This window comes from Vespula vulgaris, chromosome 11 (assembly GCF_905475345.1).
Source record: "Vespula vulgaris chromosome 11, iyVesVulg1.1, whole genome shotgun sequence".
NCBI lineage: Eukaryota > Metazoa > Arthropoda > Insecta > Hymenoptera > Vespidae > Vespula > Vespula vulgaris.
The window spans coordinates 1,272,901-1,299,763 of NC_066596.1; the positions used below are offsets into that span (position 1 = coordinate 1,272,901).

The 26,863-nt window shown below is 29.4% G+C and overlaps 1 protein-coding gene across 6 annotated transcripts in view; it reads right to left on the reverse strand.

Annotated features, from left to right (window-relative positions):
- Positions 1–26,863, reverse strand: part of LOC127067601 (MICAL-like protein 1) — a 59,136-nt gene that overhangs the window by 20,519 nt on the left and 11,754 nt on the right. For 4 of the 6 annotated variants that reach the window (XM_051002709.1, XM_051002705.1, XM_051002706.1 and 1 more), the window contains one exon: positions 10,033–10,362. In XM_051002709.1, the coding sequence (XP_050858666.1) occupies positions 10,033–10,184 (152 nt within the window). In that variant the 5' untranslated portion in view covers positions 10,185–10,362. Of the gene's footprint in view, positions 1–10,032; positions 10,363–13,992; positions 14,110–15,305; positions 15,469–26,863 lie in introns of all 6 variants that reach the window. The other 2 variants (XM_051002707.1, XM_051002708.1) reach the window with 2 other exon arrangements.

Here is a 26,863-nt window from a genome sequence, read left to right on the forward strand (position 1 = left end):
TGATATTTTATTGATTTTAGGATTTTCTAAAAAAATGTGCATATTTTATCGCGACCAAAATGAAGAGTAAGAAGAGCAAAAAGAGAAAAAGAAAAAAGAAAGAGAGAAAGAGAAAAACGATAACATTACTCTTCGATTTACTTCCTACGTAACTACTAGCGTAAAAGGAAACTTTGCTCGGACAAGGGCTATAATAAAAAAAACGAGCCTTAGCATTACTGAAAGATGCATAGAAATCAATGCGGTAGTGGCTTGTTCGTAGAATCACATCGATCGGTTTCTCTCTCTCTTTCTCTGTCTATCTGTCTGTCTCTTTCTTTCTCGTAGGGGTGGTGTTCGGGGGTGCACATATATATGACGAATATATGATTTGTCAAATTCGTGGATGGAATTCGAAGAACACGAGTGGATATATCGATTATTGATTTACTGTTCTACTCAAGTGTCGAAAAATGAGGTCTGATAAAATTAGAATTTGACGTTCAGAATACGTTAATCGATAATTAATTAATGATTTAATTAAAATGTTCCAAGTAAAAAATATTTAACAAAAAAAAAAAAGAAAAAGAGAAAAATAAATGAATTGAATTAAATTAAATTAAATTAAATTAAATTAAAATAGGAAAAAAAGAAAAGACAAAAAGAAGAAGAATTCTTAACGAATAACTAAATCTATTTTTCTTTTTTTTTTCTTTCTTCTTTTGCTATTCACGTACTAAAAAACGTTTCTATTTTAAGTAAATCGATATATGTATGTATGTATGTATGCATGCATGTAAGTATGTATGTATGCATGCATGTAAGTATGTATACACGTGCTACCGGTGGCTTATTACTCGCCCATTCCGAGCAACGAGCATGAAATTCTAGGTCGAAAGTCGTCAGGACATTCGACATTGGCACTTGACCTCACTTCTACACTACACGGTCGCATCTTTCTATCAAAAATTTTTCCGACCGTTTTTATGATCCCTCAAAGTCTCCCACCCCTTTCAGCCTATCCCGTCTCCACATCATCCCCTATCCTACTACTCCATATGGAAACGATGAAAATACAGAGAGATCGGCGATTACGCTCGAATTCCAACGCAAAGCGCGTACTTGTCATACTGAAACTGCTTTCCTGACGATATTGAAACTAAAGCTGACCTTTCGAGAATCGGAAAAATGTCGGCCATATTACTTATTTTTTTACAAAGTATCTAATCCAATTTTTTTTATCGTTGTAATACTCGTTGTACGAGTGGTTTATATCACGAAAGTAGTCTAAGTTCATGTTTCAAAAGAGAGACAAAGAAAAGAAAAATCAAGTTAATGTTTATAACAATTATAATTATACGCGATCTTTTCGCTTTTGTTAAACAATTTTAAGTCAAGGAGAACAAAAATGGATTTAATAAACGGTTCATATATTATAAAAAATATATATATATACAATATATAACAAATACGTTTTATAAATCATAATATTTGATTAATTAATCAATTGAATCATTCTCAATAAATACCAACTTTCAATGAGGAATAACCTTTTACCCTTTTCATTCTTTTATTTTCTAATGTGAAAATTCACTAGACTCTTAATCATATTTCCGTACAAAGGAAATAAGAAAGAAAGAAAGAAAGAAAGAAAGAAAGAAAGAAAAGAAAAAGAGAGGAGAAAAAAGAAAAGAAAAAAGGGAGAAAAATGTAAAGAATACAAAAGGCTAAGCTTCAAATCAGGAACGTCTCGAAGGATATCGCATTCAAGTAGCGTTCGTGGGACCGGTGAATGGTTCTGAAGAAGAGACGATGGAGACGAGTAATTTCTCTGATATAGAGACACATACACAGAAACTCGACTCACGTAGTATATACTTTTATATATTTACACACGCTCTGTACTGTTAATACGTATATATCTGTATATATTATATGTGTATGTAATATTACGTGTGTTAATCCGTAATATGTGTATATACGTATATGTTATGTATTTATATATATATATATTGTGTGTATGTATTATGTGTGATATATCTGTATATATCGTATGTGTATATGTGAGTAGCAAGCATAACCGGCTCTTCGACTCTTGGCAATCGACCCGAACGTGCTTGTCTGGGACGAAAGACGAAAGACGATGACTCAGAGGTCCAGCAGACCGGTGCCGCCACACCCACCCCTACCTCCCTCCTCCCCCACCCTGTCCGACCCCAACCAGCCCTGTCTCTATCGTTTTTCTTGTCGTTTATTGCTCGAGCAAAAAGCTCTTCTCTTTCTCTTTCTTTTTCTCTTTCTTTTTCTCTCTTTCTGTCTGTCTGCTGTCTTTCTCTTCGGCCGCCATTTTTTTCCAACTCTCCAATATAACGTTTATTCGATTTAATACAGTCTTCTTATTTTTCTGGTCAATGAAATATTTTAATTTTAAGCCAATTTCATTCGTTTACTACTTTCTCTATTCTTCTTTTCTTTTCTGTTTTTTTATTTTGTTCGTTTATTTTCTTTCTTTCTTTCTTTCGTTTTTTCCTCCCCTTTAAGTTTGACTCTAATGCTTATTGTAGAATAGATTTTTAGGGTTGTTAGTTATCGGATTGATATTTTGAATAAATTCGATATTAATCAAGAAATTGTCGAGTGTTTATAATATCGTAATAAGTAAGTAAGTATTGTATCGATTAATACAAAAATTTGTGAATAGTTTTATTAAAATATTAATAAACATTTTGATTTGTCAATATTTTATTCATAAACGAATGGTCAATATTTATATATATAAATATATATAAAAAAAATCTCGAGCACGATCCAGACAAGAGTTCAACGATTAATTATTTATATTGATCAATTATACTACATATTGATGCACTATTATAAATATCGAGGAAAATAAATATTCCGAGCATTTATTGAATTATATCGGATTATATTGAAATATATAATGAATATTTATTTAGCGAAAATACTTACTTATTAATTAATGAAAGTAATATTGATAAGATAAATGTAAGTCGATTTTTATATTATCAAAATATTCAAACGAAATGTAAGAATAAATCTTTTCGTATTCGTATATTTTTCTTTTTGAAATCGTAATCATCAAGGACAAGGATAAATTCGAAAGTGAGATCGTTCCAAGTGATGAAGACATCAGAGATGATACATCGAGAACCAACTTCTCGGCAAAAGGGATTCAGGAAGAAAGAGAATCATCGCGTGAGAATTTCCTCGACGAACGAGGTTTCCAGATGAAAGTGAAACACCAAACAGGTGTTCCTCTCAGCCAATCGTAGAAGCCATCACAAAAAGGCGGGAACTTTTATACTTTTGAGAAGTGAAATTTAAAGATCATATCGGAGACTACCGAAACAAGTGGATATGTAATACGTTTATGACATCTAATTGTTTAAAATAAAAATAAGAAAAGAAAAAAAAAACCATCTTTTTTGTAAAAACCAAAAAAAAAATAAAAAGAAAAATACTACTCGATAATGCGACAAAATTCAAACAGTACAATTCATTTGCAATCCATTGCATATTACTTTTCTCTTATTCGTATCTTTTTCTTTTTATTAATAATAAAAAATGTGAGCTTTTAATAAACTCGATTAAGGTTAAGAAGTATTGTTTAAAAAGGAAAAAAAGAAAAAATAATAACAACAATTCGAGGACAATGAAGTCTATAGCGATATAAATTTTTTGGTTGTTCTACAACGAAAAGTCATTAATCAAGCAGTAAAGAAGAAGAAAAGGAAAGGAAAGAAAATGAAGAAAAGAAAAAAGGAGAGAAAAAAATTCGAGAGATTTCGTGAGCGTGCTCGCGCATGCGGCATGCACCGTAGAACGTAGTTTTCCTCTCTTGATCATTGAGGGGTGCACGCTCCTCTCATCATGCTCTGTTTCACGATCGATTACAAAAAAGCGGAACGAGGTTTACCAGGGTGAAAAATGATACCGACAAATTTCCCTTTTCTCTCTCTCTCTCTTTTTTTTTTAATTTTCTTTTTTGGAAAAAATCCTCGATAGCTTCTGCGTCAAACGTATATTTAGTCTCACGAATAATTTTCATTCGAAATTTTCTCCGTAAATTTTAAAAACGTTGTGAAAACGACCTTTATATTTTATTTCGATCAGTATTTTTATTAATCAATGATAAATATTTCGTAAAACAAACGCTCGGTATAAATAAATTCATTTTCGTGACAGCATTTACGTCATTTATTATATTAAACATTTTCTTGGTATAAATGCTGATTATTATTTATTTGAAATATTAAAGAAACGTATTTCAAATACTGACCTAATAAATAACGCCCCTGTCATAAAGTACATACACGAATGGTTTATATATGATGATAAACTATACACGGGGTGAGTTTTTTAATTTGAGCCATTTAATCCTGAAAACAATGCATCTTTTTTTTTTCTTTTTTTTTCAAAGGAAAGTTCGAAACAAAAGTAGTTTGGTTAGTGCGTTAGTTTGAGGAAGAGGAAATGGGGGGAGGGGGAGGGCAAACATAGCGGAATTATTTATTTCTGATTTAGTGGACGTTCCAAGGTTATTTCAAGGTCAACATTATTTTTTTTGAAACTTATAATTTTTCTAACGGCATCTTATTTCACGAAAACAGAAAAAAAAGAAAATATTTCAAACGATCCTCGTTTTCGATGCACATAACATTATATACCGGGTGCCTCATTTAAAATTGTATGGCTAATTATCTGGAATCTTATTTGATTTTTTGCAAACAAATAAATTTGAAAGTTGGTTTAAAAGAAAATTTAATATGCATTACAGTAATTTTATTAGAGGCTGTTATTGTTAAGATACGGAAGTAATAACCATTTTTAAAAATGAAAATTGATATTTTGAGGAAAAGAAAAGTTATATAAAGAGAATATCGATACCAATTGAACGACCACTTACGATGTAAATTTTCATCGATATTTCGATCGAGTTACGATGCATTGAAAAATTCAAGGAACTTCAACGTCTAGCTACATATCATTTACGAGATAAAGGGTATATTAAATATTAAAGTAGTTGGTTCTCCATATCACTATTTGAAAAAACAATCGTCAGACTATAGAATATTTTAAAGTCGATTACATCGAATAGGGTCATTGACCTTTAAACCATCAAAATATATGACCACGTAATTTGTAAACAACGCATTTGTATAGAATGGTGCATGAATTACAATAGAGTATGAATCTATAATCAGTCATTAAGACTCCGTTAAGATGATTTTCATTGCAAATTATCGCTACTATATAAATATGTAAAAAGAAAGAAACAAAAAAAAAAAAATAAAAAAAGAATTTTACATACACTAGTTAAGCTCAGAACGATGTAAAATTTTTTTAATAAATTTTCTTATAAACTCAACCAAATGGTGAAATATTTCTTTGAACATTCAAAGATGAGCAAACATAATACTGTACAATGTATATAATATATTATAATATTACGATGATTCTATTATTGCATGGTATTATATAAATATTAAATAGTATTAATATTATATATATTATACTATTATATATTTATACTATATATAATATATATTATATTAAAAATATACTATACAATAACATACATATTATGAAAAAAATATAAATATATATATATATATATTTATATATTACATATTTTCTATAAATAATAACATTTATATTTCATATAAGATAAATTATATATATATATATTATATACTTATATATTATATATTATTTATATATTTTGCATATATGTTTAGTTATTATAATTATTATAGTTTTATATATGTATATTATTTTGCACTTTTTTGTACATTATATATAAACACAAAAACAAACAAAAACATAAATATGTAAAAATATGTTTTTAAGTGGATTACCTAGAACAGAACAGAGAGTCTCGTGAAAAGCACGATAATTAATGACGAATAGTGAGGGAGTAACGCAAAAAAGAGAGAGAGAGAGAGAAAGAATATAGATCGTTAGTCATGCGATCTAACATTAGCGTGATCTAATGTAGCCCTCGTGTAGTAGAAGGCGTAGTCCATAGTCCCGCGCCCTTCTGTCATAGATTTATGTTACAGATTGCAATCATGGTATGTCAAACGCGTTCCTCACCCCTTCGCCTTTCACCCATTTAATTTTCCAATCGGCAATCAAAGGAATTTTTTAAATCGTTCTTTTAAATTCTCATCGAGATGAGATATACACAGACGATCGATCGATCGATCGATCTTATATTTTTTGAAACAAATAAAATCCATTCATCATAACGAACGATTTCTATTCTTTCGGAATTCAATATAACCCATTGAGATTTCGAAAAATACGGGTTTTGAAAAAAAAATAGAAGAAAGAAAAAGGAAAAGAGAAAAAGCTGATTATTATATTTTTTCAATACAACGGTTAAGAGAAACGACAGCGTCGCCACTCTGTCGGATTACGAAATAAATGTTTGAAAGGCAGTTCAAAAATTCCGAAAGAGTTGTTTTTTTTTCTCTCTTTGTTAATACCTTCGCGTACTTCATGAATAATTGAGGAGAAATAAATCTTTCTCCGTTCGAGCCACCTAACCTTCTCCCACCATCACACCACCATTTGCCCTCTTCTCTCTTCGAAAAATATTACTCTCCTCATTTTTTGTCCTCCATTGATCGAGCTTCAAGAAATCTCAAAGAGAACAAGCAAAATCATTGATCGAAAGAAAAAATAGAAAAGAAAATAATTTATTTCGACGATGAGAAAATTGAGGCGTTCGATGTAAAAAGAAGAGCGTGAAAACTTTTTATGAAAATACTTTTTTTTTTTTATACAAGTGTTTAACGTTTTCATTCTCATTGGTCTAAGTAATGATTTAATTTATTTAATTCTTATTTCTTTTTATTTATTTATTTATTTTTTTTTTTTTTTTACAAGAGGTAATATCAAAGAAACTGTTCAATGCTACTACAAAAAAAATATTGTTATATAAAATTATATAAATATAATAAAGAAAATCGCGTTACACTTATTATCAATCTTGTTTTTTTTTTTTGTATTATTTAACACAAGCGATTAGTTTAAAGAATATTAAAAATTATATCCGACTAAAGAATAAAGAAGATTAAAAAATAAACCTATGATACAATACCAAAAAAACAATAATACAAGAAATAAAGTAAAATTGCTATCCTTTGTTACGATCATTTCTTTTCTTTCCTTTGATCAATCTTCTTAAATCTTTCCAAGATCTTTTTGAGATCTTCCTAAGATCGAAATAAATTATTTTCGAGTAATTATTTCGTAATAACTTATCATAAATATTTATTATCAAATAAATAATATCTTAGGATGGATTTACGTGTAGAAATAATTTAAATTTAAGGTAAAAGTTTAAGGTGAAACTTCACGAAAAAAAATGTCTCTTTTTCCATCAAACTTTTCAATTTTGATCAGGACAGAAAAACGAATGCACGTGCACGCAATACGAAGGATATCCGTTTGCTTTCTAACGATTAGATTCAGGAAATTGAAATTTCCTCGATAGAATTCCACCACTGCTTGGACTCACTCTGTATGCATACATATGTACGTGCATACGTTTGAAAGAGAGAGAAAGAGAGAGAGAGAGAGAGGGAAAGAAAGAAAGAAAGAGAGAGAGAGACGAATACCGAACGAAGACGAGTTAAGTTTTGTGATGCGAGTCGATTCGAAACGTTGAAAAAGAGAAAAAGAAAAAAAAATAAGAAAAAAAAAGAAATCCTTAAATCGTTTCAAATTCGTCCATCTAGCTTCTAATCTATACACATATTTCTTATTTTTCTCTTTTTAAAAATTTCGTTCCGTTCTGTTTTATACACTTCTCGACTATGTAATACGAACTATCAACTTTCCATTGAACTATGAACTCCTTGATAGATGTATATTTGATGAATAGATGTACGTATAGGTATTGCGAAAAAAAAAGAAGAGCAAGTAGGAAAAAGAAAAAAAAAATTGAAAAAAAAGATAAAGACAAAAAAAAAGAATAGAGTAAAGAAAATAAAAATGGTAACTTGCAAATAATAGAAGAACTAGAGTTCGAATGTCATTGACCGGCGGCGCCCTAAAGTCGTCATGCTCTAGGCCGTATCGATCTGTCTCTATCTATATATACATATATATATGTATGTCTCTCTTTCTCTCTCTTTTTTTCTTTTTCTCTTATTTCATCATCCCCATAAGGAAGAATACAAGAATGATTGATAGACCACTACCATGATTTATTTATATTTATATTTCACGTGATAACCGTAAGTGTATACCGAATTAGATAACAACTTCAACGGAATAAGAATCGATTGTTTCTTTAAAAATCTTTTCATCGTAAACTACATTGTATTCCGAAATATTATTATCTACAATTTTATTATATTATCATAGTAATTTTTAAATAATCAATTTGTCGTAATAAGTTAATCGACGATCTATTATTATTTTATTACAGATTCGAATTCGTGTCTATCATCGTATTCCTATACTACATCAAAATGGCGTCTAAATCGTATCGATTCTTATTCTTTCTCTTTTCTTTTTTCTTTTTGTAATCTCAAGTCGATCAATAACAAGTACGAAGAAAATTAATTTTTAATTTTACCTATAATATTATTACGTATAAAATTTCCTGTAATAATAAAATACGTGAAAAATGTATTTTGGGTTATGAATCGCCATCTTGAATTTTCAATAAAACCAGAACGTCGATCGACATTTCCCGGAACGAATATATACACACAAACACACACACTTTCTCTGTTTCACTCACTCACTCGATATTATCTTATATAAAAATAGAAGTGAATGATGCATAAGAAGATCGTTGGAAAAATAGTCTTGGAAAACAAGCTTTAGGTCTGTTATCAGGTCGTAAAAGGTGATGGTGGTGGTATTGGTGGTGATGATGGTATATATATAGCTCGATAAAGGAAAGGTCGAAGCCGTTCTGCATTTTGCACATCATGCGCGGTTGCTGACTCGTCCTCCGTACGAAGAAGACAGTAGTCAGGGTCATCGTAACACAAACGTACGAGGTCAGCACGAAAGTGATGAATCATCGTACGTACGTTCGACTCGATGTAATCCGTTTGGGCTTCGAATATTTGCGATCTACGACTTTACGACGAAGTTTATACCGATGATAAGGCATTATTTCATTTCGTTACAATGATTTTTAATCGATCCATCCACTCAGCCCTTCTCTATCTCTTAAATTTCGATAACCATCGTTTTGTTTCTTCTTTATACATAGATTTCTCAAATTAGTGATAATTAATTATTAATACTGTTCATTGAATTTTTTGATAATGGGTTATTCATCGTTATTATTATTATTATTATTATTGTTATTATTATTTTATTTTATTTTAATTGATAGTCAATCACGTTTTCGTTGTTAGAATTAATACGACAAATTCATTAATTATATTCTATGCGATAAAATATTTTATCAAAATGGCGTATCGGTCACCATTTGCTTTTTCTTTCTTTTTAAGTATGAACTCGATTAATAATAAATATAATAGAACCAGTCCCCGTTAATTATTGTAATAAATTATTCGGCGATATTTGTTATTGAAAATATATTATAATTGTATTATGCATTTTAATTAATTGAACAAATTCAGTTCAATTATATCAGATATTCGTATACTGTATCAAAATGGCGTCTAAACCATATCGATTTTTACTCTTTCTTTTTTCTTTTCTTTTTAAAATCACAAGTGAATCAATAACAAATGTAACAGAACTAATTTCTAATTAATCGTTATAATAAATAACGAATTAATATCTTTTCAATTGACGGTCGATCGTAATTTCGTTATTATAAGTAATTAAATAATTTCCTCGCACTTTGTATGAGTTCATTATACGTTTATATTCTTCATAAAAATCGCGTTTTATCTCGTTTTCTTTTTTCTTTTCTTCTTTTTTTAACCAAGATCTCGAAACGAAATTCATGATAAAAATCGCTTCTTAGCGTCAAATATTTTGCTTGAGATAGGTGGATATTATATTTTTATAAATGTGAGTACTCACATGAGGTCAGGACGAAAGTGATGAATCATGGCGCAAAATGCGAGCCCATCTCGCCATGAGGTGGTCATGTTCTGTACGTTTACACCCGGATAACCCTCGGTTATTCGTCTGCACCAGAGCTCGAGCGCTTTCGTACCACGTTTCTCGCTCATTTTGGCTTTTCCTCTTCCAATGCTTTTCCTAAGTGCTTTCTTCTGGAAACACCCTGTGTCAGAACGTTGCGTTCTCACCGTTGAGACAAAAGAAAAACTTTATAAAATATCTCCTTAATTTATTTTTCTTTTCTTTTTTTCCTCGTCAATCTTTCTATCCAATACAATATGTTAAAATCTGAAAAGAAAAAGAAAAAGAAAAAATTTAGAAAAAAACAAACAAAAAGTAAAACGAAGATATATTTAAATCGATAATTTTGATCGATAAATGTTTAACAATAAAACTATTACCAAATCTTCGTAAAAATAACGAATTTCAAATTTTCTGTTTCATTATGATTATAATCAGAATTATTATAAATATATACATATCTATATCAATTAAAATCCTTTGTTTCTTTTATTTATTATTGCCGAATTAAATAAATTTTTAATACTAACGAATATAAACTGTTTTCTTTTTTCTTTTTTCAAATCTACATTTATGACCAAAATTGAAGTCTCATGATCGGCTTCAGCATTAAAATAAAAAAAAAGAAAAAGAAACATTCAAAAATTGATTGTTTTCTTCGATAAAAACAAGTATAACAAAAACGATTGAACGATCAACAAAGATCGAACAAAAATTGTTTAAAAAATTTTTAATTTGCATTATATCGTACTCTAAACTTGGAATGTTTTCATGTTCTCAGAAATTATTAGTTCAAGAAAGGCAATAAAGTATCACTATAAAGTTGTAAAGATAATTAAAAGATCTTTCGAATGATATGACTCTTGACTCTTATTCTCATTAAAGATTTTTCAAGAGGTTGGCTCAAGCTGGCTGAATTTATAAGGACCTATTACCCTGGAAAACAAAACTGATCTATCTCAATGTTTTTTGAAAACAATATTAGATTTCGTTATAATCCAATTGGACACTTCTTGTTATTCTGTATATACGTATGTATGTATACACAACGCGTGCAGCAATATCATTATCCGTTTCCTGTTATTTTACCAACATGGTACTGTTGTATTAGTTTGCCTTATTACGGTATTTGTTACGTATGATCTTATAAATAACAATGATACTACGTATTAGTTTCTTTTATTCTTTTAAATTAATTTCATTAGTTTAAAAATTGTAAAAAAAAATTTGTGAGCACAACGATATGTGGTATATATAATCATGTGTTCTATCAATGAAATCATCAATGAAAACATGACATAATGTACTTGTGTATATAATGTATTGACATTATTATTTATTTAAAAAAATTTTTTCAAAAGGTATTCTAAAAGTTGTTTTTCTAAAAACTAAATCCCTATACGAAAATATCGTATTCTACATTTTCGACTTATTTTTTCACGAGGTATCATTTCCGAGATATTTTTCTCGTTGGTACCATTGTTACCGGAACATCCGGTACACACAAGATGTTGCGACGAGTATATATTTGTATACGTGTAGCTGTTTTGTGTGAAAGTATTGCTTCGAGTTAATGCATTTATATTACGATTGTAAATCGTGTCGTTAGTCAGACGAAAGAAAAAAGAGAAAAGAAAAGAAAAAAAAAGAAAGAAAGAAAGAAAGAAAGAAAGGAAGAAAGAAAAGAAAAGAATCGTCTAAGACGTTTTGTCGAACGTGAAAGTAGCGACTCGTGTCGTGTAAAATATGTACCGGCTCGAGCGTGAAGCGTGCAATTGGTACTTGCTCGGTTAGCGCTATCACCACTCGTAATATCGTCTTGTAGAGAGAGAAAAAGAGAGAGAGAGAGAGAGAGAGATAGAGAGAGAAAGAAAGAAAGAGAAAAGAAAGAAATAGGAGTAAAATCATTTCTCGAAGTTCTAGTTTTGAGATAAGTCCGATAAGAAAGAGAGCGATTGGACAGCTTGTTTGTATATACGATCGATCGACCGATCCACACACGACACGTCAATTTAATGTTCGCCATTTCTTTCGATTTCATTCTTCGAACGAGTTACTTTCTTAATCTTAATTCATTTCGAGTATTTAGAAATGCGTCCTTCTCGCTTGACTAATACTCGCGTTCCAATACGTAGCAAGTATTAAATATTTCATTAATTTACAATCGACATAAGAACTCATGAATTTTATTCTAAGAAATTTTAATCGCTCCTGTCGTCGCACGTGGATTGTATTTTTTTTTTTTATTATTTGTTTCTCTTTTCTTTTCTTCTTTTCTCTTCTTTTTTTTTTATTTGTCAATAGGTGTTTTTTTAATCCTGGAGAAACGTATTTGGATATTATTCTCGATCAGGTTTACATCGTATTACACGGAGTGATTTATTGCTCTTTTTCATTTCTTTTCTTTTTTTTTCCTTATTCGACATAACTTGAAAAAGAGAGAAAGATAGATAGAATAAGACAGAGAGAAAGAGAGAGAGAGTGTGTGCAAAAAGAAAAAAAAAAGTTATTCGAAACGACTTCTCAAGAGTCGAACCACTTTCGTTTTCTCGTTCGATTGAAACGACACAACCGTAAAGACAGAGATAGAAAAAGAAAAAAAGAGAGAGAAAGAGAGAGAGAGAGAGATTATCCAAACGACCAAACGTTATATTAAGATCGATTAGTTCTCGATTAGCCAAACACGTTTGAAACGTTGTTCCCTTGGCGAACGTTTGAAAATGGCGCGTCCCGGATGGGACATAAGTCACGTGGGATATATTAGAAAGTTCAAGACGTAAGAGAGCGCTCAGGTCGCAAAAGGGTCGTGAACGGTGATTGGATTACGACTTATTCGAGTAGGGGGAGAAGAGAAAAAAAGGGGGAAAACAAGAAAAAGAAAAAAAAAGAAATAAAGAAAAAAGGAAGAAGTAGGTGGAGCGAGAAAGAGGGAGAACAAAAAATAAATAAATACTAAAAAGGATAAGGGAAAGAAAAAAGATAAAAAGATAAAAAGATAAAGAAAAAGAAGAAGTGGTAAATGTGACGCACCGCTTCACGTTGGTTAACGGGAAAGTACTTTAAAACGTCTTTCCTTTTATATATTCGGTATCTGGTCTAACCGGTTTCTAAATACAAGAGAAAAAGAGAAAGAGAGAGAAAGAGAGAAAGAGAGAACGACAAATGCTGCCTTCGGCTTGGAACTTTTACAAATGGCAAGTCATGGGCATTAATCTCGCGCCGTTTTCTGCCGCGAATCCGTTCGCTAGTTTGAAAAAAAGAAAAGAGAAAAAGAAAAAACATTGAACGTGTATATGTAGACCATGGATGGGCCCTATTGGATATCTACCGGTTTAAAACTACGTAGAAGTACGTACTTACGTATCTACGTAAAGTAGATTTAAGAAAAAAAAGAAATAATCTGATATTTTTTTTCTGAGGCGATATTAATATATTAATATATTAATATATGGTGCAGTAAATATAGATTATAATTCTTAACGCGATGAATCGACATGGATGTGTATATATTATAAATATTTTTTTTTTTTTTAATATATTGTAAGTTTAAATATATATTTGAATATAAGTGTTGTGTGTGTCTGTGTAAATATTTTGTATTAAATATATTATAAGTTTATATATATATATATATATATATATATATAAAAAATATAGATATAAATTTTAGACGAGACGTATTTATTATTTACTATCAGATTATTTATTACAAGTATGTATACGAAAAAAATGAGCTATGTATGTCTAAGGAATGGTCGGAATTCGAAATCCTTTCACGGGATTTAGAATCTTGCGTGGGATGCTTATTAAATTCTCAACCGGCAAATGTCGGATCATTTTGACCGGATAATTTCCGTCGATGTTGTTGTTACTTAAATGTTACAAATAAACACATACCACGCAGACCAGGTGTTCTTCTTCAACATCGAAATATGCGAGCAATTCAGTTCCAAAAACGACACAATGGTATTTACACAAGCTTCTAAGAGAAATATTTGAAGCATAAAGTCGAACCTATAAACAGGCGAAAACAAATAATTCCAAAAGGAATCTTCAAATCTTTCACATTGATTATATATTTTTCGTTGGAAACAATAAATATATATGTATATGTAATAATATATTATAGATATATTATTTATATTTTTAAAATTTACGCTTAAAAAATCAAACTCTTTTTTTGATATAGGTCAAGTTAAACTTCTGCATTCGCCTATCACAAACGTTATAGAAACATCCGCCATTCGACAACGGTTAACTAAACTAATCACCAAGGCCTCGTAAATTTCATTCATTTGTAACTTTTTCAAGTCATAGAATACTATAAATATATCTAACATGTTAATATCAAAATGAATTTTTTTATCATTTCTATTTTCTATATTTTTCTTTTTTTTTCTTCGTAATAATCGTGAATTAAATCATTATGGTGACCTAACCATCCAACCGTTAACCAATTTAAGCTTAATCACCAAGAAATTCATTATTTCATAGCTTTTTCATGGGTCACTATAGTCATCATGGGATACTATAAGTAAAAATCTAAAATTACTAAAATAAATTATTCTATCATTCGTATTTTCTATATTCTTTTTTTTTCTAACTTCCTTGTGATAATCACGAGTTAAATCATCATGGTGTCCTAACCGGATGGAACAAAAAAAAAAGAAAAAAAAAGAATTGTGATAATCACACAGATGAAATCTCCCAATCGAATGAAAGATTAAAAAAAAAAATAAAATAAAATAAAAAAGAATAAATTGGTACAAAGTATTAAAATTACATGGACAATACCTTGTAACATATTTTTTAAAAATCAATAACATTTAAATTTCATCAAACAAACATATTCTAATTAATTTTCCATACACTTTCTCGAAAGTATACATTATACAATATCCAAGAAGAATATGCCGAACGTATCTTACGATGTAATTATTAATTCGAAGAAAAACATTTTTCTTCGAAATAAAAAATTAATAATTAAAAAAAAAAAAAGAAAAGAAAAAAGAAAAAGAAAGAAATAATTGAACACTCGATAGGATCAAGTCGATAAAAGTATTGACAAAAATTGTGTATTCTAATTTTATAAGGATTTAACTCGTCGTAGAAACTTCGTCGTGTCCCTTTGAAAAGAGATTTTACTTGGACTTGTCGATACACAAAAGAGAAAGAAAGAGAGAGAGAAAGAGAAAGAGAGACCTGGCTACCTTTAAGTCGAAGCCTCGGTGATTAATGCTCCTTTCGGTCGCGATCCGTTGCGAGTGAAACGTAGGTGCACGCTCCTGAGGAATAAGTAAAAGTTACATGTGGCAAAGTAGTCGGCCTTGTTCGCCGTTTGCCAAGAGTGCCACGAGGTCGTTGAGGCCGTTCCTACAAATACGACGATGATGTCACGAAGGATTTCTGACCTGAGATCTCGAAAGATTATCAATCAATCTATCTATCTATATATCTATGTATCAATAGATCCGATAGATCGGATCGATCAACTTATCGCGATAAGTCCTCGTTATTTTTATTTCCAATATGGCGGCAACGAACGAAAGAAAGTAGCTTTTTCATGAATCCAATGTCTATCTATCAACGTCCATTTATCTATTCCAATATCGTTTAACGTAATACGAGAAAAAAAAAACTGAATCGAACGGTTAAAATAATCGACCTATTATATTTGGGTTAGTTTTTCTTTTCCAAAAGGAATTCGAACTCGTCACGTTCTTAACAATTCAAAATGGAAACCGCTAAATGCGATACCAAACAAACATCACCATCACTACCGCTAAAAGTGGAACCATTTAATTGCTTCGTAAACTCAAACCTGTTTTTCTTTTTCTTTCTTTCTTTCTTTCTTTCTTTCTTTCTTCTTTATTCTCGTTTCCTACTCTTTTCTTTTCTTTTTTGATAATTTGCATATCGTTTGATTACTGAAAACTACCTTGTCTGACCTCGTTTCGTTCGACCTCCAAATTCGTAGCTGATTGTAATCAAATTCTTAGATCTAGTCTCGAATAATATCGATATAACTACCTAGATATCTTCTCTTTTAATGTAGATAACGCAAAGTTAAATGGAATTTATGGGCTATTAAATGCACGAATGATTATTGCGATAATGCAAAAAGGAAAATAAGAAGAAAAAAGAAAGAGAGAAAAAACAAAGGGGTGGGAGAGAAAAGAAAATAATAACTTTTCGCAAAATTATTTAAAAGGAATGTTGTGTATGTGAGTTAACGATCGAACGATCTATAGTTTTCTCGTCGTGTTTTACACGGTAGTAGCGATACAATCATTACTGAGGGAAAATGTTGCCGTGCGGGCGTTATAACGAGCGATTCGAAAGATATAATGTGAGAGAATCGCTAGAAACAATCGAGGTGAAAGTAAACGAGAAAGAAAAAAAGAAAGAAAGAAAGAAAGAAAGAAAGAGATAGAAAGAATTTCATGCAGCTCGTGAACTATTCGATATAAATTTTCTTCTTCTACAGTGTAGATACATACATATGTACATACGTATATACATGCATACATATATATATATATATATATATACATAAACATTTGTGTGAGTTTATGTCCGATATAGTAGGACACGTGCAATTATTGCCATAGTATACGATTGATAAATCAAATCAAATCGAGCACGATGATTTAACTGCTCATAAATCGCATGACGAATAGAAATTGAAATGCGTTGAGAATAAGGTTAGAAAGAAAGAGAGAGAGAGAAAAAAAAGAATAGAGAAAGAGATTTGATATAAATTAGGTCTACGTCGAACATTTCCGTTTATTTTATTTAAATATATATATAATAAAATTTTATTTAGACAAATAATTGTACGTCAAACGAGCAAATCTTTTTGTTATTAAACTGTTAATTTTATTTACAATTAAGATCAATGATTCTGAAATTTGTGATAGATCTTGATTAATGGTTAAAATCTTTTTTATTGGATTTGAACTTCTTATATTAAACTAATTATTAATTAAAATGAATTAAATAATATAAATAATATTAAAAAATATATATACATACTAATACAAAATATTATTGAATGATATATTATAATGATGTATCCTATAATAATACATTTTATATATATATATATATATTATTAAATTTAAATGATTAATATCGTATAAAATAAAAAAAGAAGAAATTGCAAAAGAAAAAATGTGTAAGTAAAGATATACAAATAAAATGGAACGCAAGAGTGACGCGAGGAAGAAATAAAGAATAGAAATAAATGTAAGAAAGGGGAAGAAATGGGGATGGAGAAAATAATGAAATTTTAGATGCAGGAAGCGCTTATGCGAGGCGTAAACTGAAAAAAGTCGAAGAAGAAACGCGGAAAAGAACAGTATGGCTGGTTGGTTCTCTCTTGGACGAGCGAAAATAGCCGAGTTCTTAAGCGATTCTTCGAAATACCTTGAATAGCGCAAAAGTGCGACTCGTAGATGCTCATGAAAGACGAGAAATGTTTTCTAAGAAATTCGGATGCTCGCCCAAGTAAATTCTTTCGAATGGTCGAACGAGTTCGAACTTAAGAAGAAACGATATACAGATGGCGATAATATCGCAGGAAAATATCTTCCTTCAAACATGCCGTATTTCTCTCTCTCTCTCTCTCTTTCACACAGACACAGACACAGAAGCTGTATTTCTCTATAATTATTAATAATGATTAAATAAAACTTTTTCGTAGGAATCATTTCGTAATAATTATTTGTTCCAATGATAATCACGACAATGGGCTAAGATAAAAAAAAAGAAAATTGAAAAAAGATTTATTTTATATTATTATTATTATTGTTATTGTTATTGTTATTGTTATTTATATTTTAATAATATAGAAAAAAGAAATAAAAAAGTAAAAAGATATATCGTTTAATGATTCTGTAAAGTTGATCGATAAATATAATTCTGTTTTTTTTTTGTTTTGTTTATTCTTATAATATTAAATAATATTTTCTTTCATAATATTGAAAGTGTACATAAATCATATAGGAAGTATGAAAAAAATAAATATCTTTAGGTATGGTATCTATAAAAATTCGTAATTACATATAAGATTTATTACGCTAGATCTAACCGGAAGCGAGCTTGTAAAATATATTCTTAAATAATGGAAAATTTTTTCTTTTATTATATATAAACGCAAAATTATTAAATGTTTCAATAAAGAGAAATATTATACGATTTAATCCGCTGTCATATAATTAACGGCACGTTTAGAAACATCATAAATATAGAAATTATCACGTATGCCACATAAATTAAAGATTAGAAACCAACCCAATTAACAATATTTCCTGCATATATATATATATATATATATATGTATATATACATATACATATATTATATATCCGGTCGAAACGGATCGAAAGTTCTGATACCAGTTGTGATATCAATAAACGGAAAATAAAAAAAAAAAGACTAATTAAATCGAACGATAAACAAGTCAACTTTCTATGTTTAATCTATGAAAAAAAATACGATATCAAAGAAACCAAGAATATTTCAAAATAGTAAAACCTAAATCGTTACTACCACGTTATATATATTAAAAAAAAAATCATGTTAAAAAAGCATAATTAAAAAGAAAAAAAGTAGCCATATTCCAAAAGAAGAAGAAGAAGAAGAAGAAAGAAAGAAAAAGAAACAATTAAAGAAAAACACGTATTAAACAAACATATTTTTAAAAAATGTATTAAAAGAACAGATATCAAAAAATATATATATACGAATATATATATATACATTAATTAAAAAAAAAAAAAAGTATATTAAAAAAGATATTAAAAGTAGGAAACAATCGTTCGTTTTTGTTCGATGGATAGACAATTACGTAAGAAACGAAGCGACGAGGCTCCAATGTACGCTCTCTCACAGCTTGGAGAGACTGTAAAAGGATCAAACGTATTCCATGGATTTCTCTCTCTCTCTTTCTCTCTTTTTCTATCTCTTTCTCTCTCTCTGAAAAGGTCGGTTCGTTAAACTCTCGTTTGAGAAGGGCTGCTTCTCAAGCACGCTCGAATGTTTCGAAACGGTAGCGTACACGCGCATTACTAACACGCAAAGACACTGTCTTGTATATAATAAAGAAAGAAAAAAAACAGACAGAGACAGAGAGAAAGAGAAAGAGAGAGAGAGAGAGAAAGAAATAAAAGAGAAAGAAAGAAATAAATAATAAAAGAAGATAGAAGTAAGTAAGTACATGCATACTTGCACGGAAACGTTTGAGTCCTCTTAGATTTCGTGGCAAAAACGAAGGTGTGCAAGAAAGAAAGAAAAAAAGAAAGAGATAAATAGATAGATAGATAGATAGATAGATAGATAGATAGAGAGAGAAAGAGAGAGAGAGAGGGAGAGACAAGGAAAGAAAGAAAGAAAGAAAAAAGAGAAAAAGAGAAAGAGAGAAGTGGCTCATGAAAGATTCATCCTCTTCTCTTCTCTTCTCTTTCCTTCTCTTCTCTTCTCTTCTCTAAAAGGTGCCTGAGGCATTCTGATACACCTGCAACATCCTCTAACAAACCAAGAGACACAACACACCACAGTTCGCCATAACGACCAATCGGACACGCGCCAAGTTTCACGAGAGATTAGCTCGTCCTCGATATTTTTACAGTTAACCACGTTCGTCCTGGAATCAAAGCTATCTCTCTACCTATTCTCCTTTCCTTCTTTCCTCCCACTCCCTCTTATTCTCTCTTTCTCTTTCTTTTTTTCTCTTTTTCTTTTTCTTTTTCTTTTTCTCTATCTGTCTGTTTGTCTCTTCGCAAACTTTTCAACGTGTCCGCAAGTGACAAAGTGAAAAGTCGCAGATACGCAAGCTATCTCTTTTATACCTCAAGCCAATCTTAGTTCTAATGAATACAAAAAAAGAAAAGAGAAAGAGAGAGAGAGAAAGAAAGTACCGACACCATATCCTTCTTCGATTCGCTGACCTCGAATATTTTATTGATTTCTTTTTTTTCTCTCTTTTTTTAATCTCTATTACATCTTATATACATTTATGTAAGATCGTTCAACGGATACGACGTAAAAAAAATAAAAAAGAAAAGAAAAGAAAAGAAAAAGAAAAATTACTTTGCTCGTAAAGTTCGTACAGGATTGTAATTTCAGCTTTAATGCGAGATATAAGATCGTGATGTATCGTCGGATTTAAAAAAAAATAAAAAGAAAGAGAGAGAGAAATAAAAAATTAAAGAAATACAAAAGATACAAAAGTAATGATATACGCACGAAATTAATAGTATTTGTTATAGATATTCTTATTTTTATAAATACGTATGTTTTTTTTTTTTTTTTTTTATACAAATATATATACATATAAAAATTCTATCTATATCATTCTATCTATCTATATCGCATATAATTATTTTCAAATGAACAAATATTTTGTTAGAACGAACAAATGTAATATTCTTTTCTTTCTTTCCTTTTTTTAATATTTTTCGTATGAATATACATAAATTAAATCGCAATAAGACCGTAAATAACATTGAAAGTTTACGTTTGAAAATTTCTCGTTAAAATATGTTTGTACCAATGGAATGATTTTCTTTAATTCCATCCATCATTCTTATATGACTTTCTTCGTACCGGTAATGCGGCCGTGACGCGCTCACGTAGGAACGATTTTCCCGCGTCTTTCGAAGGAAAAAGGAGTAGTGTTTCTTACGCTCGAACGATCACCGTTGTGACTGGTCCGTGGTGAACGCGTAGTTCATTCATGCTTTTTTGTTAAGTGGAACGTATTCGAGAAACGAGAACTCCGTCGACCGCCATGCTCGTCACTGTAAACTTACGTACATATACAAAAATACGAATACAACATATATATATATATATATAAAATATATATATACATGTTGTATTCGTATATATATATATATATTTATGTATGTTTGTGTACGATACGAACATTGTGTAAATATGAACAACTCTAAGAGTATTACTTTCGTAAGTCCGAATACATTGATAATTAAAATAAATTAACCGGTGCAATTTATCTTACGTTTTATTACTATTTTTAATATTACTTAGTTTTATTTTGCATATTCCTTTTAGTATTTTTCTTTCTCTCTCTTTTACTTGTTAAAACTATTGCCATCTAATATGGCGTCAGTTTTATTAGGTAATAATGTGCTTTTAAAGAGTTATATATTCTCCGGCCATTTTGAAATGACGTTATTGTGCGAATTGAAATACCACGCGATTAGTAAGAATATGATTGCACATTTGCGAGACACGTTTATTTCCTTCTTTTTTTTTTTCCTCTTTTTTATTTCATACATTATATCATATCTTTCTTTCGTTAAATGATTATTTGATACTAATACTATTTATGTATTGAGACAAGTTAAGCCTCTAATTTAATTGAACGTTATTTCTTGTTATTATTACCTAATTTTTATTTATTTATGTTAACAATATTATATTTAATATTTATTTTAATACTATTTTATCTTCACGTTAATACTTTATTGATTCTAATATTATTTGAATTAAACATATACATACATACATACATATATATCATTATTTCAGAATTATGTTAGAATCTAAATTCGAAATTTCTCCTCCAATCTTATCAATCAATTATAATTACGTTTAGTCACTTATTTTGTTCTCTTATCATATATAATCTCTCTCTCTCTCTCCTTCCCTCTCTCTCTCTCTCTCTCTCTCTCTCTCTCTCTCTCTCTCTCCTTCCCTCTCTCTCTCTTTCTCTTTCTTTCTCTCTGTCGTAATGCTGTTATTTAATGCAAATGCTTTAATATATGTATATATGTATGTATGTATGTATATATGTATATGTATATGGATATGTATATTTGTACAGATGCACGAATTTGAGTCTGATTACCGTGAAAGAGACGCGAGATAACAAAAGACGAGTTCCTCTTCACTTGCATTCTTTTTCGTGGACACTAAGGGCACCTCGAAAGGGTACTTGGAGGTATTTGTCGAGCTACCAACGACGTGCGCACGATGAGTGTCACTCGACGCTCTTCTTTTCTTTCTATCTTTCTTTCTTTCTTTTTTCTTTTTTTCTCTCTCCTTTTTTTCCCCTAACTATGACTGCCCATTCAAACGAAAACTTTCTAAACTCCTCCATGTTTTATTTAAGGTATAGAGAAACGACGATTCTTTTCAAGCGTCGTCAAAGAACGTAAAGAAAAAAGTATACTGAACTATTAATTACATTATATTGTTAATAAAAAAAAAGAAAAAAAAAAACAGGATGCACGCACGTATAAAAAAGGAAGAAACTAAATAGACTTAATTTATTCGTTTTCATTATATGTCTTTCGTTCTCTTTATTGTATCGCGCGACCTTCGAAAAAATTCGCTTTACAATTATATAAAAAAAAAAAAAAAAATATGAAGAAGAGAAGAAAAAATAAACGAATATAGGTCATTGTAGTGAATTATTAATAATATTATATCGTTAATAAAAAATATATATATAATAAATAATTCGTCTTTTTTTCTCATTGGAACCTTTCCTTCTTCTTCTGATTTATAAAATTTACTACAAAACGAAGAAAAGTATTTGTAACAATATTTAATAATAATAATAATAACAATAACAATAACAATAACAATAATAATAATAATAAAAGTTATTATTACTATTATAATTACAATTATAATTATAATAGAGAACAGAAAAAAAAGGAGAACGAAAGAAAAAGCAAAAGAGAGAAAGAGAGAGAGAGTAAATGTACGCCTCCGGTTCGAGCAGTTGACTTATTGATAAACTCGCGTCGTGTAACCATTTCCAGTAATTAAGGATTGCACTTTAACAAGCGTGTGCAATCGCGACGATCGCAAAAATGTTGAAGACTCTCCTCGTCTCGTCTTATAAGTAGCAGAGTATACTCTCGTCGTATAAATTTATACGAAGAGATGGTACCTAGTGATGGTGATGGTGGTGTACTGTTTTGTATTGTATTGTATTGTATTGTATTGTATTGTATTGTATTGTATTGTATTGTATTGTATTATACTGTATTATATTGTATTGTATTGTATAGTGCTATGCTGTGCTGTTTAGTGTTGCAGTGCAATGCGGTCCAATACGGTGCACATGCTCGCTTGCTCGCTCACTCGTTTGCACGACGGCCATTTAGGAAATTTATTGGCCGCCAAGCCGCTTGAAAACAAACGGGAGACGGGGGGGATCGATTAAATCACGAGCTACCAACACATCACTAGATTAATCACGTATAAGTCTATCTCTTTCTTTCTCTCTCTCTCTTTGCGTATTAGAAGCTATCGTGTCTCGTTCTATTGGTATACCTGATCGCGTTCCTGTATTTTTCATGGGATTAATCCGTAACGTAGATTACATTCAAAAAAAAAAAAAAAAAAAAAAAAGAGGAAAGAAAGAAACGGATGGTACTAATCCTTCCAACAAAATTCGTTTATTAAAAATCACAAATAAAAAAAAGAAGACAAAAAGAAAATAATAATAATAATAATAATAATAATAATAATAATAATAATAATAATAATAATAATAACGATAATAATAACTGATGCAAAATAATCCGATTTTGTTGGAATCGTGATAACTATCGTTAATTGTTGTCAGGGATTTTATAAAAAATTAAAAAAAAAATAAAATAAAATAAAAACAAAAAATAAAGACCGCGGAAGAAGGATTACTTTTTTATTTCTTTTTTAGTTATTTATTTTTGTTTCTTTTTTTTTTTCTTACTCGATTTTGACTATACCTCGTTAAATATATATAACACTGTTTCATCGATTCCCTCGTAATTTCTAATCTAAACGCGCTTTTAACGAAAATTACGTTTAGTATTATAATTATTATCATCGTCTTTATTACACGAATTGGCCGACGTATAAATTTCACAATTTTCAATGATTCATGTTGTAAATAAGTAACACAATATTACAATAATATAAAATACATCGCATTCTATCATCATATCGTATCGTATTTGCCATTAAAGTAATACCAGAAAAATCTTCATTACTTCGTACGCAATTTATATATCCATGTAAATACGTATTTAATATTCAATAATAAAAAGAAAAAAAAAAAAAAGAAAAGAAAAGAAAAAAAATAAAAGTCAGTGTTGTTTACTCGATTATACGATGTTAAAAATAGCGACATTAATTATAAGATCAACCTGATATTCGATAATATCTTATTAACGATGAAACCAAAACAAAGCCAGCAAAAAAAAAAAAAGAAAAAGAAGGATAGAATCACCTAATTAATTTCAGTAACGAGCCCGTAGAAAGTAGATACTGAAAAAGAAAGAGAGAGAAACAGAGTGTGTGTGTGTGTGTGTGTAGACTGTGAGAAAGAAAGAGAGAAAGAAAAAAAATAAAAAACAATTTTAGCCAATGAGCTGGCGACAGTGGCGGTTTTGTATGGTACTCGGTAGGCATGAAAACTACGCTTAAGTATCCATAAAGGTGAATAACGCCGACCCGTTGGATTTAACGACGCAGCTACAGAATATTACGGATTGTTGCCTTTCCGACGACGACTTTAACGGCGTAACTGTAATTTTCACTCGACCCCGACACAACACGGCTAGTTGATAATATTTTTGCAAAAACGGAACACTCGTCTCATTTCTCCTGACCGACGATATATATGTGTGTGTGTGTGTGTGTCTTTCTCTATCTCTGTATCTATCTATCTATCTATCTATCTATCTATCTCTCTATTTATCTCTCTTTCTCTCTCATTTGTGATTATTACCTATGTACATGTTAAACGTTTTCACATATGTACGTATGCACGTATACAGGGTGTTTCAGGTTTCAAGTTTTTCTTTCTTCTTTTTTCTCCCCCGTCAAACTGTGTCACAGTATGTTTCAAGCGATTAAAAGTATAAAAAAAAAAAAAAAAACAAGTTATATGAATGTGGACTTAGAAATGTTGAAGTATTTAAAAACAGTTAGGAAAACAATTAAATTAAATGAAATTATAACGTTCTTATTATTACGATACTGTATACTTTGTATAATGAAAGTAAAATGAGTAGTAGAAGTACTGAGTAATAAAAACTGAAAAAGAAAAAAAGTGACTATAGTTTGAATTGTAATCTAAAAAAATAATTATTTTTCGTTATACTATGAAAGATCTATGTGATTGATAAAGGAACTTTTACAGGAGAAAGTATTTTAAATATTCATGATAATTATGTATGGGAGAGGACAAGAAAATTCATGTAGTATCAAAGAAAAAAACCTTTCAATGACAATTTAAATGCAATCGTGTAAATGGTGAACGTTTTGAAATGAAAATGGTAAATAGTAAGCAGAAATAGATCGTCGTTACTTATTAACAATATAATTTTGATTATAAATCATTTAATAAGATATATCTAAGTCTACGTATGTGTAAAATAATTTTTTTCTTTTTATTTTTAATCTTAAAATATACCGATACAATTTGACAGGAAGTTTTTGAAACACGTTGTATATATTCCTGCAAAGATCTGTATAATAAGATTCTTCTTTTTTATCGAAGAAAAAAAAACAGAAAAAGAAAACAAAAATTTTAAAAGTAAAAGAAGAGAAAAGGAACGTTTATTTTTCGTTTATCAAGAGAGAAATTTTGTGTTAATAAAACTGATAAAACTCATTGTTCGAACAATACTTGTTTTACTTTTTTTCGTAAAAAAAAGTGAAGAAAAAAAAAAAAGCGAGGACGACACGTTCCGCATTATTTACCTTATCGTCACTTTGACCTAAATATTTGTGAGCAAGCAATTTTCGTAAAAATAAAAAGAAAAATTACTACATCAGCTTCACGGTTGCACGAGGATTATAACGGGTATAAAAATAAATGAACAGTGCTATAAATAAAGTATAAAAAGCGAGAGTATTTATAAGACGAATTTGGAAGCAGTGTTTTCTAAACTATGACGTTCTATGAAAAATAATAAAAATTAATAGTTATTTTGTTATTTTCATTCGTTTTTCTTTTCTTATCCTTTTTTTTTTTTACACAATTAAAATCTAAATATTTTATATATATATATATATATATTAATTTATTCAATTTATTTATTATTAATATCTATCTAGTTCGCGAAATAATTAAAAACTATTCGTTTAAAATTTCGATATACAGTTCAAGTATGCCGTCATAAGAAATGTTTAGGATGAAATAAAATATTAAAAGGGAAAGAAGGTGAGAAATATTTCTTCGATAAATCTGATTTAGAGATGCAATAAAGGGATATATATATATATACATACACAAATACGTATATACATATATATCAAATTGAAAGTAACCGTAAGTAAATATATATCGTATAGATCTTAACTTTTCTTTTCTCGAATACGGAACCTCATACGCAAAGACTATATTTTATATTTTTAACTTATTTTTTCATAATGTAACATTTATTATTTATATATATATATACATATATATATATAATTCCTATATACATCCTATTATATTATATCCTATATATAATTTATATATATATATATATATATTTCTAAATTCTAAATATTATATTAATATTAATTAAATAATTAATTTTAACTAAATTCATAAATTAACTATAAAAATATCATATTATAGAAAGAGAGAGAGAGAGAGAGAGAAAGAGAGAAAGAGAATTTTCATGAAGTAGAAATTATTATTACCGGAATGAAAAAGAAAAAAAAGAAGAAAAAGAACTAGTGAAAGAGGAAGAGGAAGAGGAAGAGGAAGAAGAAGATGCAGAAGAAAAGAAAAGAAGAGGGTGAG